General features: G+C 39.9%; 2 protein-coding genes across 6 annotated transcripts; one reads left to right on the plus strand and one right to left on the minus strand.

Moving 5' to 3' along the window:
• The first annotated feature begins 412 nt into the window (after positions 1 to 412).
• serbp1a (SERPINE1 mRNA binding protein 1a) lies at positions 413 to 6,490 on the plus strand. 4 transcript variants are annotated; one of them, XM_034229732.1, is made up of 9 exons: positions 413 to 785; positions 2,186 to 2,369; positions 2,864 to 3,019; positions 3,142 to 3,210; positions 3,697 to 3,771; positions 3,919 to 4,090; positions 4,514 to 4,558; positions 4,676 to 4,900; positions 5,151 to 6,490. In XM_034229732.1, exons 1-9 carry the CDS (start codon positions 527 to 529, stop codon positions 5,205 to 5,207), a joined length of 1,242 nt encoding a protein of 413 aa, XP_034085623.1. In that variant the 5' UTR covers positions 413 to 526; the 3' UTR covers positions 5,208 to 6,490. The 4 variants fall into 4 exon arrangements, with proteins under 4 accessions (XP_034085623.1, XP_034085621.1, XP_034085624.1 ...); XM_034229730.1 differs by having other exon boundaries at positions 414 to 785; positions 3,139 to 3,210; XM_034229733.1 differs by having other exon boundaries at positions 414 to 785; positions 3,922 to 4,090.
• A 1,134-nt stretch (positions 6,491 to 7,624) lies between these two features.
• il12rb2 (interleukin 12 receptor, beta 2a) lies at positions 7,625 to 20,769 on the minus strand. Of its 2 annotated transcripts, XM_034229728.1 has the most exons (16): positions 20,525 to 20,768; positions 20,128 to 20,250; positions 19,362 to 19,619; positions 18,455 to 18,578; positions 18,182 to 18,369; positions 17,357 to 17,499; positions 16,855 to 16,990; positions 14,841 to 14,914; positions 14,118 to 14,325; positions 13,599 to 13,787; positions 11,483 to 11,584; positions 11,223 to 11,375; positions 10,488 to 10,619; positions 9,443 to 9,539; positions 9,182 to 9,269; positions 7,625 to 8,599 (listed from the first exon to the last, which is right to left on the minus strand). In XM_034229728.1, the coding sequence occupies exons 2-16, from the start codon at positions 20,198 to 20,200 to the stop codon at positions 8,183 to 8,185; spliced, it is 2,382 nt and encodes a 793-aa protein (XP_034085619.1). In that variant the 5' UTR covers positions 20,201 to 20,250; positions 20,525 to 20,768; the 3' UTR covers positions 7,625 to 8,182. The 2 variants fall into 2 exon arrangements, with proteins under 2 accessions (XP_034085619.1, XP_034085620.1); XM_034229729.1 differs by lacking the exon at positions 19,362 to 19,619 and having other exon boundaries at positions 20,525 to 20,769.
• Between the last annotated feature and the right edge of the window lie 424 nt (positions 20,770 to 21,193).

A 21,193-nucleotide genomic window follows, 5' to 3' on the forward strand; every position in this document is an offset into this window, starting at 1 on the left:
TTTGTCAGTAGTAAATAAATGATAAGTTTACCTTTCCTCTCCTCCCTTTTAACTAAAACATATTTGCTTCAAACAGATGCACCTGTGTATATATTGGAGGTTTATAAGGATATTTATGTTAGTATAAATCCTATGTGACGCAGCAGTAAACCCCTCTGTAGTTCAAAACTGTCAAAACGTTGTAATCCACAGTTTTGAGGCCTGGGGAGTTTTTTTCCTGAGCAATCAAAACAACAGTGTGTGTGTGGGAGCACCCATGCTTGTCTTTTACAGAGGGTAGCAACACTGGAGAAAGTAGCATTGTGGGTAGTGGAGTTCTAAATTGGTTGACTGCGCTACTACGTGAAGTGACGCTCAAGTCTAAAAAAACTACACGCCCCACCCGCGCTAACCCCGAGGTCCCGGATGTCTACCGCGCCGGAAGAGAAGAAGGTCCTTTTCCCAGCCATCTTGTGGCTTCATCTAGCGAAGTGTTCGCACCAAGCCTCGTAGAATCGGAGTAAAATCCTGCTGAAGGGGCTCCATCATGCCCGGACAAATGCAAGAAGGTTTTGGCTGTGCCATTGCCAATCGGTTCGACCAGTTATTTGACGATGAGTCGGATCCTTTCGAGCTGCTAAAGCAAGCCGAAGCAAAGAAGAAGGAGGCTGCTGTTCCTGGTGCCGCCAAGACTTCAGCAGCCCAGGCTGCCAAGCAGCCGAAAAAGGAGTCCCAAAAAGACAGAAAAGTCCCACTGGGTGATAAGAAGGAGGAGAGCCAGGCACCTGTCCCACTTAAGAAAGATGGTGAGATATATTTCTGCATTTTAGGTCTAAATTAGCCAGGTGAAGGGTTTTAGGCTAACATGCTAAGTGGCTTGCTTACTAGCTAACAGCGGTTCATAAGCCCCCATGACATGAGGTCCGCATGGCTGCTTTTGTGTCGCTGTTTGCTGTCAGTGGCTGCAAGGTGACATCCATTAAAACGTGTAAATTAGTGTGGTGCGTGGTGCTCCACCGATCCGGAGATAAACAGTTTGCAGGCCAACTTGTTTTGGCTTGTCCCCAACCCCCATCGGCCTTGTTGGACAGGCAGAACCCGAAAGCCTGTCTTACTATAGAAAGTCTCCTAAAGGTGTTTGTAATTTCTCAAAGTCATGATTTTCAGCGTGCCAAAGTGCTGCTTCGGTTACTCGTAATTAGCATCAACAAAAAAAGTGGGACTTTTTTTTATTGCATTTTTTTAATTATTAATTAAATTGGTTGATTTAAAATGTGCCACATGGAAGAACAACTAATCAAATGAATGTGGTTTAAATGCGTTGACTTTATCGTAGTGTGTTTGCATGTGTATTTGTCACATTAGGAGCAGCAGCGCCTTCACGGTGATGAACCTCGTGGTTGTAGTGTGGGGCGTGTTGAATAAAGCACAGTCTCAAAATGCTACTTCCCATTAGCGCATAATACACGCTCAGTGCATGCGGTCATCCAAACTCAAATCACTTTATTTCTTATTTCTTACACAAAGAAATACAAAATCTATGCAGGCTGTCATATTTAATTTGACCTCTAGATTTAGCATGCTGAATTGAAGCATCCAGGTACCCAGGCAGTAAGTTGACCATTATTATCACGTAATTCTGCCGAGCTTGCTCATATCCTTTTACTAAGAGAAGATGAGACAGGTGCGCAGACTATGGTGCCCCAGCTGCTGCTGTGTAGTGGAGGGTGTCTATTTTTGTAGCTGGTGATTTAGGCAATGGGTGGGACTTGTTGTGTCACACTGGGACAGTGGCCATCAACCATGTGTCATGGGGGGGTTACACATTAATTTCACTCATAGTTGCAGGGTGATTTTTAACTGATCAGCATACTTTTTGCAAAAGGCAACAATGAACGATTATTGTCCTGACTTTTTATTATAAAGTAAGACTCGCCTCTATTAATTGTTTTGTAAACTCAATTGTTTTAAATGTTTACTTTTAATAATCTTATTACATTTCAGACCAACATGAGGTTAATCAGTATTTAATAAATGGCTACTAGCGACTGTTTTAGCTCTTTAACTCTGCACATGAATTGAAATTATTTGCTCCATTTAAACAGAACAATCGCCCCCTCTCCTTTCTCTTGTCTGGGGCTCCGCAGTGGGTCCTGTTCTATCAGTGCTATTGGTCCTCTAATCCTCCTGTTGTGGTCAATCCTAGGTCCTGCGATCAGGAGAATGGGCCGCAAGCCGGAGGGTGAAGGCTTCAGACCCCAGGTCGGTCAGGGAGAGGGGCGCCCCCCCACAGACAGAAGGCCTGTGGACAGGCGGCCCCCACGCCGCTTCGAGAGGCCTGCTGGTGACGCTGGAGAGAAGCCAGAGGGAGGCGAATTCTCAGTGGAAAAGTGAGTTTATCAACAGACATTTTGATTGAAATATATGAGAGGAGAAGATTACATTTACCACTACTTTTTGCTATTTTAGCTCAACATGAGGCAATAGTAGAACGCACTATGGGGCGGGGTAGCTGTCAAGGCGTTGCTAACAATGATAAGGCTTAGTATGTTAGAGTTTTCCCCTAAACTAATAGGCACATGTGGCTCTTCATCTTATCAGTTTACTTCTGTGGATCTAAATGAGAGTGTAGATTATGACCCATTTTAAACATCAGTCAGCCCAGGGGAAGTTAAAGGCCAAGATCAAGTTTTAGGCGGACTTATCCTAACCAACTGTCAATAGCACCTGTTGAATGCATTTAGGTTTCCTGCTGTCATTCTTTGTCCACTGTGATACTTATAGGATGAAAAGGAAGCCTGTGAATGACCCTGCATAGATTTAACTTCAATTGGGTTGAGAAACCTGTGCTTGTTTTAATTTTGACCATGTCTGTTCTTCTTAGACCCATTGGTGATCGGCCGATGCGAGGACGCGGCGGCGGACCAAGAGGGGTCCCCCGTGGTGGCGGCAGCAGAGGCAGAGGCATGGGTCGCACCGATGGCTTTGACTCCCGAGGAAAACGTGAATTTGACCGACACAGTGGCAGTGACCGAACTAGGTACTTTTAGATCTACCCACTCTTAGATATAACCCCCTTAAAACATGTTTGTTAAAGAGGTTGTGTGAAAGCATGCAGGAAATGTGTCACGACCCTGGCTAAAGCTCATTTTCTCTCAGTAGTCTGAAAGGTGAGGAGAAGCGCGGAGGAAGTGGATCTCACAACTGGGGCACCGTCAAGGATGATGTTAAGTAAGTTGTTACGCACACAACATAATCAGCAACCATAACACTTCCTGAGTGAGCACCTGCAGAAATATAGTTGTTCATTCTGTCATGTCTGTTTTAGACAAACCTACAAAACCTGACAGTGTTTGTAGTTGTTGTATTTGGAGAGGCAAATTATCCTTTCAACAATTATTTTAATGGGAAAATAAACACTCTAAAAAGCTAAAAAGTAAAAGATACTATTTACTTATAAGTAATTGATTAAAATACTTTATTTTGATAATCCCATGGGGACATTTGTTTTAGTTTTGTTCCACTCAAAAGTGAATGGGTAGTTCTCCTGCCACCAGTCCAAACTCAGAATATTATAATGGTTTTAGTTAAACATTGATTATATTATGACACATCATACATGAAGATTGCAAGAAGGATCCAGTTGAGCACAAAAAAGTAATTTATAGTACTTCCATTCTCAGTACTAAACCGTATGACATTTGTTTTCCTTCACAGCGAGCTCGACCAATCAAACGTTACTGAGGAGAACCCTGAAGGCGAGGAACATCCACCTGCTGACTCTGAGAACAAGTAAGTTCTTGGTTTTGTTGTAGTTTTACTGTAATTGGTAAAAGTTTTCATGAGATACATTTCAACACTACTTGTGTTCCAAGCAATCCACCAACCCTGACTTGTATTAGACATTAACGCTGTGACACTGTGCGTCTGTTTGTGTTGAAGGGAGAATGAGGTTGAGGAAGTGAAGGAAGAAGGCCCCAAGGAGATGACTCTGGACGAATGGAAAGCCGTGCAGGACAAAGAGCGAGCCAAGGTGGAGTTCAACATCCGCAAGGCCAACGAGGGCGCTGATTGGAACAAAGGCTTCGTGCTGCACAAGTCCAAGGCAGAAGTGAGTCAAACCCCCTCTGCTCATTCTCAACACAATATGTCACATTACATTTTGCTGTTGAGTTAAGTAGACTGAGACAGTTTGTTTTTAATAATGCAACAAGACATCAGAATAGAAAAACAGGCTCTACGATGTAGTCATTTCATAGAGACTTTATTTATTAATAAATGCTATATCATGATACACCAAGTGTTCAGACTTTGCAGGAGCATCACTCGATTAACTGATAAACTAAGCTCGTTTATAGCCCCATGCTTCCATCATACCACAGAACTTGGCGTAACTTGATTTGACCTTTTTTGGTTTGCTCAAGTGTACTTAACAGCGATGTTGTGCAGAAAATGTATGGGGAATTTGACATTGTTCTTGATTTATGATTATGACCCGTTAGATTTGTTAATGTGTTTCTTTTCTCCATCACAGGAAAAGAAAGAGGAGGTTATTGACCCTGAAATTGAGGAGCTCAAGGTAAAATCTTTCGTCCAGTATCTGATTGCTAATCAAATGCGAACAAAATAAACAAAACCTTTAAACCTACAAAATATTTAAGTCATAAATTGTCTTTTCACTTGTTTTCTAATTCAGCTCGATGATGAGCACCACTTCCGGAAGCCAGCCAATGACATCACGTCCCAGCTGGAGATCAATTTCGGAGATCTGGGACGCCCAAGCCGCGGACGCGGTGGACCACGTGGTGGTGGTGGTGGTGGTCGGGGCGGTCGTGGACGCGGTGGCCCCGGCGGACCCCCCGGCCCTCCCCCTCCTGGAGCCGAGGCCCCCAGGCCAATCCGCGGAGGACGGACTGACAAGGTAGATAACCTTCTAGCTCTCAGCTGGTCTGACATGTCATTAGCACCTAAAGTACCTCCATTAAAAATGCATTGTGTGTTTAGTTTATGTAAGATTAAAAGATAAAGTTGCCAACAAAACTAAAATTGAGTCATTTTGAATTTGATCAGACAGCCCACTACCTGAAACTCCTCTCATCCCCTTCATACTCTTGAGGCACATCTTTAAATGTTTCAATTTTCTAACTTTTGTTTTGTTTGCTTTTCCTCAGTCATCTGCGTCTGTGCCCAACGTGGACGACCCAGAAGCCTTCCCAGCTCTGGCTTAAGTCCGGCTGCGGCCCCTCAGGCCCACAGGAGCCCCCTGAGCACCTCCACTACGAGGCTTGCATGTTCCTGGATCCTTCAGCAAAGTAAAATGATGGAGAAGACTGTCATTAACTATGGCACTCAAAGTGAGGACTGAGTTTTACCCAATAAAAACAAAACGAAGATGGAAAAAAAAACAGAAATTAACAAAAAAAAAACAAAAAAAGAAAAGGACTTCTTGCTACTCTGGAGCAACTTATTGGTAGAGGTTTTGTACTTGGAAACAAAGTAGCAGGGATGTTTTCATACAGTATTTTTTTCAGAGGTTATGCATTGTCCATTGATGAATATTTGTAATTGCTGCTTGAATATATGAATTTCGAAATGTAAGCATAAGAAGGGTGTTTTTCGCTTGGTGTGAGCCATCGCTTGCTCGCTTTAAAATAGGCACTGTAGGGCTCCAACCCAAGCTCATAAGCTCTGCCACACCAAGTCTTTCTGATGAAGTTAGAGCTTCACGGATATGAGTTTTTTTTTCTTTAGCACTGGGATATTGTTTTATATTTTATACAGGAGGTCTATTCTTCTATGATCTTTGACCTGTAAATCTTGACTATTTTCATACGGTGCAAACAGGACACACCTTGATCTTTGATCGAGCGTTGCTGCCCACATTTGATTGCATCGAGGAAATGACGCCTAAATCTGTATTAAGGTTCTTTTGTACTGATGTTCTAATGGAGGAATATTTGGTCATTTTTGAGGAACACATTGCTGATTACTCTCCCAAATTTGCATTGATCCTGAGATGTTTGTCAGACGGATCAATTTGAAGCCCAAAGTTATTCCATGCTTTCCGATTTCGGAGGTATTCGGGGCACTAGTCACCATCTTAATATCTGTTCCTACCTGCCCATTTCATCTTTGGTTACAGCCATGTGCAAGTCAATGAATGCCTTTTTGTTTTACTTTAAAGAGTGATACGTAGAGGAAGTGTCTTTACACAGTTGAGACGCGGCTGTAGTCTTCTGGAAGCCTTCAGACCTTGTCCGACTGTTTACACACTCCACTCCAAGCATCCCTCAGCCCAGTTTCAGTTTGTTTTTGCAGCCTGTACTGTGCATATCTTTTCCTCCACTGTTGACTTGCCCTGTAGCTTCCACTGTGGCACCACTGCATAATTGCTCTGAAAGAAATACAGTCGTTCATTGTGTGGAACAACTGAAGTGCTCTACAAATGTGTGAATTCTAGCCCTGCTATTAGAGACCTCTGTCGGTAAATAAAGATGGTCGGTAAATCTTTTGCATTGTCACTCATTTAATCCTGCCTCAAACATGCAAACACTGTACAGTACTTACCTTTTTTGATTGGGCTTACAAGCACACTTTACTACTATACAAACACATTAAACGTATCTCTCACTCTTATGTCGTAGTTCCTTCTTGTAGCCTGTAAACCAGTAGACCCAGTCACTGTTCTTTGTTTTTCATTTAAAACCAAAAATAGCAGGACTGCCATTTTTCTTTTTGATTTGCATAGTTTTCTATTGTCTTCAAAACCTGTGTGAAATGATGAGCATCTTAAGCTCTCATTGGACATTTACAAGGCCAAGCCGGTGGTGTTCCCAAAGAGAGAAGTGTTAGTCCCGACCTCCCATCCCTCCTCCTTCACCCCAGTCTAATGACAAATCCTGCCCGGTTTAGGACTGCCCAACCTCACCCACGATAATGATTCTTACCATCTCCTAGATTTCGTATAGCTCCAGAAAGCACTTAATTTGATTGACACAAGACCTAACCCACTACTCATGTAGCATTCACTTCCTGCTGTCCAGGCAAGTCTTGTTCCCTTTGAATGTCACTAGTTTGTATTGGCTCTTTACTGGCAGCTCTGCTTACTGCAGGTCAACTATCGGAGGGTGTTGATACGAGAAAGGAAAAAAAAGACACTTCTGTTTGTTTTGTCAGATACCAGGCATCACTGGCTTTAAAACATTATTCACAAGAGAACAGGACTCATACGGGCAGATTACATACACTAGTTTGTGATGTTTGAAAATTGTGTTTGAGTGGGCATGCAGGAGTGTTACTTGTCTTTACACAGATCTAGGTGAGGAACAAAAAGGACTACAGTTAGATTTTTGTATAGTAGACATTTTGTTATTTTCTTTTATTAACCCATGACTAGCGGACTGGAAGGGAAAGTTTGATTCCCAAGAACAGACTGAGATGGTAAACTCACTGTAGAAATCAAACACACTGACCTACTGCTTCAGAAGGGGAAGTAGTTCTTATTCAAATTCTTATTAAATAGAAAGTCCACTAAATAAAAGGAGGTTTGTCATATTTGGTATGGCTTTGGGGTGATTGGGTCAGAGGAATTTGGGAAATTCAAATGCTGGGAAACATCAAGAAGGGGAGTAAAGACAAAAGCACAAGGCACTATTTTATCATTTATCAGAACCAGATTATTTATATCAAACACAAAATATCATTCATATTCTTAATATTAATTTAAGATTATCACTGCCATTTTACCATATTTATTAACACTAGGAACAAATACATCAGGCGGCGAGAGAAAAACAGGCAATGCTCTGAAATTCCTCAACCGGTGTAAACTCAGTTATGCATATTTTGTATTGTAAATCAGTGAGTTATTATACAGTATATGGATCCAGATCGATGGATTGTTACACTCGCAAGTGTTGGTGTGTTCAAAGCTCTTAAGACAAATCCATGGTAATGCACAAAATGAAAATAAAAAGTATTACTGCTGAAACATAATGAAAGACTATTGACGGTTTCTTCTGATTTCAACAAGCAAGTGTTCATGCACATCACAACAAGATGTGTAACAACAAAGACACGGAACAGAAATAAAGAGGAACCTGGTCACCAGCTCCGGTCATTGTGACCAATGTCTTTTTGTGTAGCCATCCTCTTCCTCTAAAGATGGCTTTCACTCATCTCACCAAAGAGTTTTGGTTTCAGGTCAAAACGCACTGTTCGGAAATAAGTCACCGCAGTCGATTTTGACCGCATTCAGAGTCAACTTCCCTCCAAACTCCAGCGGCTCGATGAAGATGTTGTGACTGGGGAAGAAACCCAGCATTTCCTCTTCCTCCTCCTCCTCTTCCTCCTCCTCCTCATCCATTATTCCCACTCCGTGTGATGAGATGTAGTCGACGGTGCTGTTGGTGTCCATGGACGTCTGCCGCAGGTCGGAGCTGTCTGAGTCGTGGGAGAAGCTCTTGATGTAGGTGGTCCGAGGGTAGAGGACTGTGACCGTCTCTGTCTCAGGACTCAGGCTGGTGGGATGAGGAAGCTCCTCCACGTCCACCAGGATGGGCTCCTCTTCCTCCTCTGCTCCACTGGAGTTACTCAGCTGCAGCTGGAGGTTCATCTTGCCCTGTTTTGAAGGGAGAAAGAGGCTTAAACTATGAACAATGATCAGCTTTTTACAGAGGTGGGCGAAATACTCAGATTGTGTACTTGCTAGAAGTAGAACTAGCAGTCGAGGTGGGCTGGGGATGGGGGAGGAAGTTTAAAATAGAAAACTGAAGGTGAGCATTTTGTTTCTGTCCCTTTCTTACTCTATAATTGTATATTTTGTACTTTTAATGCTCAATAAAATATTACAAAATATATTTTAAAAAAAAAGTAGAACTAGCAGAGAGTAGGAATACTCTGTTACAAGTAAAAGTTTGAATCACTTCATGCTGATGGTAGCTTATGAATGTTACTTCAGGTGTACCTTAAGTCTTATTTAAGTGTTGATTATAATTCAAATCACTCATCACAATGGAAAAGTAGCTAGGGTATTGAAAGTGGAAGTAAAAGTACACTATTAACCTTTGAATTGGAGTAGGGTAGAAGTACAAAGTAGCAGCAAATGGAAATACTCATCTGAAGTACATGTAAATGAACTAAGTTACTTAACACCTCTGGCTTGTTATAGTATTGCGTGTTTTTTCCACTTCTAAATATTTACCTTATCCTGAATACACTCTTTTGCCCACTTGCTGTTAGCAGGATCTGGCACAACGTCGAGCATGAGGCACTGGAAATACACCCAAAACCTAAAGAGAGAGGGTGGAGAACAATATGGCATGGAAAATGTAATGGCATATATTCAATTATTCTTTTTATAGCTTCATCATTGATTTTTGTATTTATCATTTATGACAACCATTGTGTATTTTCTGCAAAATCGCTTAGAAATATCCCTTTAGAGCTGCTGTTGCTCACATACCTCTGCTTGACTGCTGAGCTGTGGTACAGACACACCAGGACTACTACGATCGGGGCGGCCACTGCACACACCAGTAGAGGGGAGAGTTGGCTCTCCTCTGCAACAGTGAAACAGGGAGAAGTAAGATTGCAGTACATACAATTCGCTTATATGGTACAGTCAGTTAAAGAATCGACAGCTGTCTAAATTCAGTCGTCATTAGTGATGAAAAAAAGGCAACGACTAAGTAATAGCTGGGAAACAACACGTACAATTCACCAAACTGCTTAAACTACAAGAGTTGGTCAAAATTACACTGCTATATTCTTTATATCTATAAGTATATAAGCATATCTTTATGATTTCTAAATCTCCACTTGTCACACTATAGTTTACGCTGTCCATCTGTGTTTTTACCATGCTGCTTATCTGTACTACAGCAAACAATAGAGGGTTTAATGGTAAAAGTGTTGCCATGGTGACGCTGTTTGGGGAGAAAATGATTGGTTTTGTTTGTGAGGAGAGACGAAGAAGTTAGGTTGGACTTAGGAAGCCCTTCCTTGGAAAATAAACCACAGCGAAACCAGTGAGTACTTGGGACAACAAAGATTTGGCTAGATTGTTTTTGTGGTGAGTGCTGATTCCTTAAGGATTTTGTTTGCAAAGAATTGTTTCATCCTGATTTATATTGCTTTTTCTATTGTTGCATTTTGAAGGGAGGACATTATACAATATTTTTGTTGCGGCATGTGGTCTCATTAATGAATGGTGTTTATGTTTTGCAATTGTGTTCAAGCATGCCATTAGGTTTCCACTTACTGCATTCCTTTAGTGTGGTCACATGGGCACCACATATTATTTGAATTTCCTCTCTTAACCCCCGTCTTGGAATAATAGTGGCTCTCGAATTGTGACTGTAACCAGGACTTGAACTTTTAATTTACTGTACAGACAAAACAGTAGTATTGATCGTCTTCTTATGTTACTCTCTAGGCAATAAAGCAAATAAGCATAGCCTCCAAAAGGTCACAATTTTCCTGTAAATAAAACTTGTAAAGGAACTTACGCTGCATGAAGAACGTTATCGGTTTCCCTGCAGGTCCTTCTCCATTAGCGGTGGAGGCTGTCATACACAGTTTGTAGGTGCCTGAAGACAAGTCCTTGATGACGTGCTCACGCTGCGATGCCTGTATGGAGTCTGCAACACACATTCACATGCACACAGCAGAGGGAAGTTACACATGTGATTGGCTGTATCAAAGACTACATGCTAACATTTGGATGAGAGAAGAAATGATCCCACACTGTGGAATTATCTGCCCATGCATATCAGACAGGCCTCTACACTGTCTGCCTTTAAATCGCTTCTTAAAACCCACCTCTTCTCCTTAGCGTATTGACATATTTTAGATTGTTGCTTTTATTGCTTTTAAATTGTCTATTGTTTTTACTTGTACTTGTTTTATGGTGTGTGATTTTTGTTTTGTTTGTTATTTGACTGTACAGCACTTTGGTCTGGAGGTTTTAAAGTGCTTTATAAATAGTTTCCCACTATCTGTTCACACTTATAATATAATGTTACATTTTTTACATTTATTAAATTGTAGAAACCAAATTCAGACAGGACCTTTTCAGGACAGGACCTTTGTTATCTGTTTACTTTATTTTCATTTTATTCAGTAGCTATTTCTTTAAATAGTTAAAACCACAATAATGAATGAAAAAGAATGCTTAAAAAAACAAAACAAAACCGCATCACCTAAATGTACCAGGTGTCTCAGTACAGATAAATGGTTCTTACAATGCTTCCTGTGTTCTTGGTTGTCTTGGTTCTCTAAATAGATGTTGTAGTTTGTGAGACAACCTCCGCGCTGACCCCTGGGAATCTCTGCCCAGGTCACTCTCACCTGCTTCCCCTCAACCGTCTCCTGGACTGATGGAACAGCTGCTGGGGCTGCAAACACACGCAGAAAGAAACACTTAAAAAACTGTTACCATCGTGTTACTAGCTTTCTTTTCTGCCAGATATGTTTCTGCACTTATGTAACACTTAGACTTTACCTGATTCCAGAGTAGTGACCCCTGTAAATCTGGTCCTTCTCACTGAGCTCTCATTATAGAAAACATACACTGCTCCCTCGTAGCACTCAAATGGCTTAACATCTGCGTAAAGAAATACATAGATATAGCAACAGAGAAAAATACAATGGAGGACATAGAGTAGTGTTTACTGGGGCTGTACTGCGTAGCTTAAAGCTCATTCATAACGTTATGTTTATATTGGAAACCTTTTCATTCATTTCCTTGCTTTTTTTTTCACCTGTAATTCTCACAGTTGCAAATAAAGGCTATATATATTCTGAACTAATATTTGTATAATAGTAATTGTAGATTTAGATTATATTGGAGGCTGTGTGTTTGTTTCTGACTTGTTTGAGCCAAATATCTCCAATAATTCCAGAGCGTTACAATTTCAGCATTTTTTGAAAAAGCTTCAACATTTAACAACAAGGTTTTATCTTTGAAAAAAAAAGACTCCTTTTATCAATATGAGCTGGCATTTAGCCTTTACATTTTTTTTTAACACTGAAACGTTTCATTATTTAAAAACAACTATTTTACCCATATATGGTATTTCCAAATTTAGGATTTTTCTCTGAGGTTTTTTCAGTGTCATAATCTCATTCTTTATCTCAATCTTTATTTATTTATATAGCACATTTAAAACAACCTTCAGTTGACCAAAGTGCTGTACAGGCAATAACTAGGCTCTCGAATACTTTGCCCCTCCATGTGAGGTCGGCCCAGACCCTGGGGTTTTTTAAATCAACACTTAAAACTCACTTTTTCTCTCTGGCTTTTGTTTAATTATCTATTTATTTATTTATTTATTTATTCATTTAGTTCTTTATTTTAATATTTATAACATAACATAGGATTTCATAACTGTAACTGACAGGAAGCCAATGAAGATCTGCCAAAACGGGTGTGATGTGGTCATAACGTCTCTTCCCAGTAAGAAGGCGTGCAGCCGCATTTTTGGACCAGCTGCAGGCGACGGAGTTACAATAGTCTAAACGAGACGTTATAAATACTAGGAAGATAGGCTTTTACCTTCCCCAGAAGCCGCAACTGGAAGAAGCTTGTCTTGACAACTGAGCTTATTTGTTTGTCAAATTTAAAACATTTGTCAAAGATGACTCCAAGATTTCTGACAGAGGGACGGCTGTAGGACGCTAAGGGGCCGAGTACACTATTAAAGCCATCCAGGGGTTCAGACTGTCCAAATATTAAAATCTCTGTCTTGTTTTCGTTGAGAGTCAAGACGTTGATTTCCATCCATGATTGTATGTCTTTCAGACAGCTAAGCAAGGCAATCCTAGATTCCTTATTTGCTTTTATAGGCAGGTATACCTGCAAATCATCTGCAAAGCAATGGTACGAAATGTTGTGCTTTTAAAAAATGGACCCCAGAGGTAGTAAATACAGACTGAACAGAATGGGGCCTAGGAGAGAACCTTGAGGGACCCCATATCCTAGTGGGGCTACAGCTGAAGAATACTGGCCAAGATGCACAGAAAAGGTCCTTTCTGACAGATATGATTGAAACCATTTTAGGACATTACCTTTAATTCCAACACACAGTTCAAGGCGTGATAAAATAATTTGGTGGTCAATGGCGTCAAAAGCAGCAGACAAATCTAAAAGCACAAGCACAGCAGAATTCCCAGAGTCTGCAGTTAAAATAAGATCATTAAAAACTCTTTGGAGAGCAGTTTCTGTGCTATGGCGTGATTTAAAACCAGACTGAAACTTCTCTGATATGCAGTTTAAAACAAGGTGCGACTGCAGTTGCGCTAACACCACTTTCTCTAGGACTTTAGACAGGAAGGGAAGCTTAGAAATAGGTCTAAAGTTGGAGAGAACAGAATGATCAAGGTTCTTGATCATTCTGCACTACAGCGTGTTTAAAAAAGGCTGGAACGCAGGTGAGAGAGATATTTATCAAAGTTAAAATATATGACCCAATAGTAGTAAAAACGCCTTTCAGTAGTCTCATAAATGTGATAACTTGACACAGACCTTCACAGCTTCATTAATAAACACCACTTTGAATGTACGAAACACACAACATTCAGTATAGACCTAGTATTTCCTTTAACTCTCTAATACCCACCTGTTATAACAACATGGTTTTCATTAGGGCCCAGTCCGACCCATCTGAGCTCCATTGTGTGGCCCTTGGGGAACCACTCCACCACAGACCGCCTCACTGCAGCGTAGGGCTTCCTCCAGGAGAGGGTGACACTGAGGTTGTCTGCAACTTTGTGCACATCTTGAAGGGGATCTAAATGCCTCAGCTTCACTAAAAGAGAGAAACATGCAGCCTCAGTATTACTGATGCATCTGATATTTACCTCCCCTTCATCAAATCTCAAAGCCCATTTTGTGTCAAAGAGATTTCTCACTGGTTATCATTAGGCCAGGAGAAAAGGAGAAAAGGTATTTAAAGTAAAAAATTGATTATTCTATCATTTTACACATAAAGCACAGCAGAAGTTACACAAGCTTCACTAAAAGAGAGAAACATGCAGCCTCAGTATTACTGATGCGTCTGATATTTACAACACTGTTCACCAAAAGAGGCTGGCTTCTTGCGGATAATTACTTATACAAGGCATTCCTTTGTTATTACCTTTTGTGTATTCAGATGTAATAATGGCTGGAGGGGACGACCCTTTGGAGTTGCAAGCCCACACTGACACTTCACATTCGGCACAGAAAGGGACCGAATAACTCCTGGCTTCGGCGCTAACGTTAGTGATGTTCTGCCCAGAGTTTGGGCTGTAAACTCGGACTCTGTATGAAAGGATTTTCCCTTTGGCAGCAGAAATGCTCAGCTCCTGCAGTCAGAGGATGTTTAGAAGTGAGTTATTACATTTAATATCATACAAAGTAAAAGTAACAACAACATGAGGGTCATGTGCTTTGAATTTTCCAGTCTTTACTGACGGCTCAAAATCACCACAAAGAGAGCATGTCAGACATGCACATCATTTCTGTTCAGCTCCTATTTTCTTGTAAACTGAAACTGTCAGGTTTCACTCATCTCTCATTGTCTTCATGTGATGTTAAATGAGTGTATGTGTGTGTGTGTGTGTGTGTGTGTCCATATGTGGTTGAGAGTGGGGATGTGCAAGTGTGTGTGTGAGGGTGTGAGGGTGTCACCGCATCAGTGGTCAAGGGTTGACCTTTAGTGTGTGCAGGAAGTACGGGAAGATTACAAAGTGTTACTATGGCAACAACACCTGACACCCACGCAGACCCGAAGCACGAGATGGAGCTCATGAAACTGTACAGCAGTGTTCATGTGCATTCACAATCATATCAACTTACTTCAATAAGATGTAAAACATACCTTCCAATAAACTGTCAGGGATCTAAAGTCAGAGGCCGGTTCAGCGTACCACACATCCAACTCTTTGGCAGGAGCTAAAGACAAAAAACAATCTGTCACTGGACCATAAAACTAAAAGCATTCATAAAAAGGTTAATATTTGAGTCTTTGAATTTACGAACGACTGTTTTTTTCAATGGCAGAGTTAAAGACATGTTTAGACAATTAAGATTTCTCAACGACTTCTATAAAAGTTCCCAACTATAACTTTGCAGCTCTGTCACATTTTCCTATGTGAGCTGAAGTCAGACAACAATGAATTACACTTCCAAGAAACCTCCATATCTATACACACTGTTGCCCATAAAGTTGGAATCATTTTGTTTACAGAAACATTCCTCTTTTTATTCCTATTTACACACACATCTTTTCATGAGAAGAGGTAACCAATATATTATTCCAACTTTATGGGCAACAGTGTATAAAATAGAGAATCAAATACTTGAAGATAGCTTAAAGGGCTCCTATTTTGGTAGTTTACAAGTTCAAATTTATATTTTGAGCCTTTACAAACACAAAAACTATATGCTACAGGAAAGGGAAACCGCAAAAAGCATCATAGGGCTTCTTTAAGACAACATCTATGACATTGAACATCTAGATAACTCTCCTCAAACTAATCTATTACATATTCTGCTGTTGGAGATTTAAAGCTGCATGTTCATGGGAGGCTAAAGTAGGAGTTAAACTTCAATGGTGTCTAATAATTGAGTCTTAAAATACGTAACCTCCCCTTCATCAAATCCCAAAGCCCATTTTGTGTCAAAGAGATTTCTCACTGGTTATCATTAGGCCAGGAGTAAAGGAAACAAGGTATTTGAAGTAAAATATCAATAGATTATTCTATAATGTTACACATAAAACAGTTGTGGGAAAATGCTTTTATTACTTTCCCAATAAATGTAATTGTTTAGAGGAGTAGATTAGCTTCCTTCTTTATTTTTTAAATCTCTGTAAGATGATTGCACATCAAGAAAAATAGCAATATAGTGTAATTATCTGTTCAATGCATGCTTAAACAAAGAAAAATGTTAATACCTTTTACCAAAAATGTAACTGCAGTTGTTTCTACCTCGACTTCTGCAGCGGTTAGAAAGCTGATGACTTGTCACTGCTGCACATTCATATCTCATACATCAGACCTTCATATCTTCACACCATCAGTATTACAAGTGTTAAACGATATTTCCAAGGAAGCATCACTCCCCTTATTGTTACTTCACTTTCCTTTTCTCTTGCTCAATGTTTAACTGATAAACACTCAACTACTTCTGTAAGCCACCGCCCATACTGTCTTATCGATAATGAATGGTTTTGCTCTACACACACAAACCCATAAGGACTGTTTCAGTGGCTTATAGGTATCCTGCAGACAGTGATAACTGCCTCAAAAAAACCCAAAGAAACGGAAACATCATCTGATAGCTTTCATAGATAAAGTGCCACAGAGAGACTGTAAATACTCCGTTCAGATATAATTGCTTGCACACAGACAGAAACAGAGGTTCTTTCATTCAGGAAGTGCAAAATCAATCAGCAGGTTAGTGTAGTGAAAACAGACCACTTCAACTTTAACCCCCAAAAGTTTCTAAATGATACATTTGTGGGCGCTGCTGTCGCAAAAGACAACCGGATCGCTTTCGGTTTTCCTCAGAGCCTAGCAACCACCAATTGTTTCCACATAATTTCTGCTCCTGAGCATTATAACTGTAAATAAGTCCCATTGATACTCTTTGATCACTAACCAAAGTGCTATCCTCTTCCTGTTTTGACTGCACAATGGTTGATGTACTTCCTTTGTGCCTTAACTCAAGCCTTCTATTTCCCAGGATATTGTACCAAGTGTCAGACAGAAGTGCATAGTGAAGGGATGCTTACAGGCAAACAATCTACCCTGATTATTACATTGTGAAATCAACTTTACTCCACAATAAATGAAAGCAAACAGGTTTTCTTCTGCCAATGCTTTGCTTACCTTCCTCTTCAGTCCAGTTGGAAATGCTAGCGCTCCACAGACTCCACAGGCCGGTGGTGAATTTGGATCTCACTCTGAAGTGGTACAACGTGTAAGGCTCCAGAGAGGCAACCTGCACTGATCTCATCTGCACACCCTGTGAGCAAAACACATGTGGTTTTAATCTTATTGTAATTGATATCAACTCACTCATCCATGTTCCAATAAAGATTTCTCCCTGCCATGAAGTACCATTTAGGGTCACACAGCAAAAACACCAAATAGATTCAAATGTTGTTTGTTTTTAAAAATGTGGCAACATTAAGTGTACTGTACCTTTGTGCACATCCACCTGACACATATATTTATTTTGCTTTGAATTAGCAGAAGAGCTATGAGTTCTCAGCATGCAGTGACTTTATGTCTTCAAAGAGTTTGAGAAATCTTTCTCAGCAAACATCTTATTGAAAGTCCGTACATTTTCAAAATCTGCTCTAATCTGAACAGTTATAAGACTTCTTACTGAGTCTGGAGAAGATGTCCATGTCTGTGTGTCCGCTCTGTATTGGATCTCCAGGTGCTGAGTCATCACAGGCTGCTCCACTGTGATGATGCACTCTTGGGAAGTGCAATCCGGTTGGCGAAGAACAGGAGTCGATGGCATCTCTGCTCAGATTAACACAGAATGATCAGATAAATTAGACAAATTAAGACAGCCTTATAATACCAGTACATCAGCAACAGACGTCAACTAACACACACATGTCATAGTATTTAATCACATAAAAACTCATGATTAGTCAGACTATGCAAAATGGTTATGTAAAAGGTCCTATAAAAAGTCCGGAACCAGAGCTAGCGCCTCGTTTTTTTATGCCTATGCAAACCAGTCAAGCTGCAGATACATCTATTCCCGTCCAAAATATATTTTTTCAGGATTTTATCCTATTTATAAATTGTCATAATAAGCATATTAGTTGTTAAGTCCAAGTGGACTTTGTTAAAAAAAGTCCACTTAGTTATCGCGTTTATGAGGATTGCACTACTTGAATATTGGCACAGACTTATGGAAAACTCACACAAAATGTAAATAAAGCCTTAACATTTTTAACGTTTGATTTCTTTAAAATCTGAAGTAATACATTGCCTAGTTCAAAGAAGGTGAAGGTAAGTGCATCAAAGAAGGACATATTACTCTTCAAATAAGCTTTTAAGTTCCAATCATTGAGTCTTTATCTCTTAAAAGCAACTAGAACTGTCATGAGAAATAACACGCTATTTATGCAGAAGTTGCCAAGAACCTCTCCAAATACTTGACTGTATGAATGAAAATATGCTGGTGTCTTACTAATGTCACTCAGTGTGTAGTTCTTGTGGATGGAAGCTGCAAAGCCCAATGCATTTTTGGCTTGGACCCACACAGCGATCATCAGGACGGAGCCGGGCACAGGGACGCTAGCAGACCGATCAGTTGCCTTACTGGAGAAGCTGTCCAGCATCGGTGCATGTGTATGGTTTTTTGATAAAATTCTCATCCTGAAACACACAAAGCCACATTTTATTTTACTGTAGATCCACCAGTATGATATTATTGTTGTACTTCTAAATCAGTTGAACTCACTCAAGTGTTAAATCATTCTTCAGAAAAGTATCCCGTCCTCTGTCCCAACTGCAGTTCACATCTCCACTATCACTATTCTTTACTTTGTAGGTGCATGAAATGTTTTTAGGGCACTCTGGTGGATCTGATGGACAAACAGGACGTACAATTAAGTGTTGAGCATAGAACATGAACCCATTACTGTAGGACTGTCAAATAAGGAAGTCATATTATATTTGAAAACAGTGGTACATGAAGGAACACACATTTTGAGTGTTTATGTTGATAACTGTGTGCATGTTTAGTGTAAGACAACTGCTATGCTTGTTTTTAGTCCTCATTTAGCAACAGGTCTGTGGGCAGAACTTATCACATTTTAATCTTTAACACTTCGCTGCGCCTTGCTTGCAAAATGCGAACAGTTTAGGAAAAAGCAGAACCAACCCTACCTCTTTTTTTAACAGCTCTTGTAGCTTGAAAAGTTACAGTAATGTCTTAAGATATGAAAGCCTCATCTCTAAACCCCATGCAGGGTCACATTCCCTGCAGGATTTCTGTGTAAATTCACAGAGTTTTGAATAAGAATAAAGTATAAATGTGTAAAATCATCATAATAATCAGTCATTTCATTTGAGGTAAAATAGCATGACATTCCCCAAATATGTATTCAGTATACAGTATTATCGTTATTAAAAGAAAATTAGACTATAATAAGCAAAGTTGTTTAAATCTCCTTATGGATTTTAGTGTAATGCATCTAAATTGGCTAAGCTTCTGGTAAAACCTCTAATAGGGGAAGTATCCTAATTGACCTTTTGGCTTCTTAACTCCTCTGCCCTTTTTTTCATATATGTACATATTTGCAAATAAACTAAACTTGTTTCAGAAAGGGATACTTTTCCTGCTTATTGTTTTTTTTTTAACTCACATCCAGTTGAGAAGTCCTGTCCACAGGAGTCACAGCCAGAGGAACGACACTTACAGCTATATGTTTTCTTCTCCGTTATATTAACCACGTCGTAATATATAGTTGTAGAATTCAATAATTGTGGGGGCAGTGGTGCGTTATTTTGGCCGTAGAATTTTTTTCTGCAGGGAACCGTTAAATTGGTGCAGTAAATCCTAAAACTGGAGCCTAGCAGCACATCAATTCCAGCACTGGACTCGAGCTTGCAGCACTTCTTAACTGAAAGTAGAAATGTTAACTTTGATTAACTTCATGTTCATAAAATATAGTGATGAGAAGTTAATAAAGCCAGTGCCACTGATCATGGATTTGTTGAATTTGGAACAGATAAGGAAGAGTATTTCTGCATATATGCCTTTCACAAAACACATATCCATAAACCTCATGCATAAGCAAAGCTTACAAAACACATTAACACACACACACACACACACACACACACACACACACACACACACACACACACACACACACACACACACACACACACCACACACACACACACACACACACACACACACACACACACACACACACACACACACACACACACACACACACACACACACACACACACACACACACACACAAATGATTTAAAGTTTTTTTATAGAAAGGATCTTAGTTTTTTATAGCTTTTATCTCCAAAACATATTTAGAATGTACATTGAAATGTTACGTGAAAACGAAATGTTAGAAAATGATTTGCACAATAGTCTGAATTTACCCTCGCATAGATGCGCGGTCAACACAGTGACAGCAGTGAGGATGGTCCATGTGTGGGACAGTGTCGCCATCATTAACTGCTATCTTTATGTCTTTTACATTGCCGCGAGGACTGCTAAGTTACCTTAAAACATAAAAAACACACAACATATATGAGGTCAATCATGATTTAGGATATAACAGTTTTAAAGTTATTTACTGAGGAATAATGATTGATAGTAATGATCCAATGTTTTACTCAGTAAAATACATTTGCTTCTTTATGATCATCATGGTCTCTGGCGCTTATATAGTTAAAAGCATATTAAAGAGTTCAGACAGAGCCCTATAGCGACACATATGGCAGCTGCATGCAGTCAATAATGCCGGACGGTAATCAAACAGAAAGTCATACTCACCAAGACATCACATCTCAGCATCTTTCAAAGCCATATCATTAAGTCTTCCTCACATATTTCATCGGAGCAGAGTGTCCAAACTGTGGTGAGCTAACGGCAGACACTCCGTGGTGACTGACTGCTGCCTCTGGTGTGTAGTGACACACTTCACTCACACACTTCACTCACACACATCATTCACACACTACTTCACCAAGGAAACTAGACTCACAAAGGCTGTGCAGATTCAGGAGATTCATCGTTAGGTAAAAGCAATAGTGGAAAAGAGGTGGAAGAAGTACTCAGGTGGAAGAAGTACTCAGATGTTGTAGGTAAAAGTAAAAGTAACAGAGTGTAGGAGTACTCTGTTAAGGGAAAGTCCTGCTTTCAAAATGTTACATAAGTAAAAGTACAAAAGTATTAGCATCACAATATACTTAAAGAAACAAAAGTAAAAGTACTCATTGTGTAGAACACCATATGATTTGATAACAATTATTAATGCATTTAAGTTTATCAAAGCTGGTAAAGGTGGAGCTAATTTTAATTACCGTGTGGGATAGCTTGTGAATTTACTCCAGGTGTAACTCAAGTCTTATTTAAGTGTTGTTTATATTTCACATCATTAATCAAAATCTGCTCAGTAACTAAAAGTATTACATAAATGTAGTGCAGTAAAAGTACACTAAT

Source organism: Gymnodraco acuticeps, unplaced genomic scaffold (assembly GCF_902827175.1).
Source record: "Gymnodraco acuticeps unplaced genomic scaffold, fGymAcu1.1, whole genome shotgun sequence".
Classification (NCBI taxonomy): Eukaryota; Metazoa; Chordata; class Actinopteri; order Perciformes; family Bathydraconidae; genus Gymnodraco; species Gymnodraco acuticeps.

Coding starts and splice junctions, on each gene's coding strand:
- il12rb2 (XM_034229728.1), bottom strand. CDS start 20,200: ATGATGGCGACACTGTCCCACACATGGACCATCCTCACTGCTGTCACT. Junction 11,585..13,598: donor AAACCATGTTGTTATAACAG/GTGGGTATTAGA, acceptor TTCTTTACGCAG/ATGTTAAGCCATTTGAGTGC. Junction 10,620..11,222: donor CCAAGAACACAGGAAGCATT/GTAAGAACCATT, acceptor TGTGTGTTGCAG/ACTCCATACAGGCATCGCAG.
- serbp1a (XM_034229730.1), top strand. CDS start 527: ATGCCCGGACAAATGCAAGAAGGTTTTGGCTGTGCCATTGCCAATCGG. Junction 3,211..3,696: donor ACCGTCAAGGATGATGTTAA/GTAAGTTGTTAC, acceptor TTTCCTTCACAG/CGAGCTCGACCAATCAAACG. Junction 3,772..3,918: donor CCTGCTGACTCTGAGAACAA/GTAAGTTCTTGG, acceptor CTGTTTGTGTTG/AAGGGAGAATGAGGTTGAGG.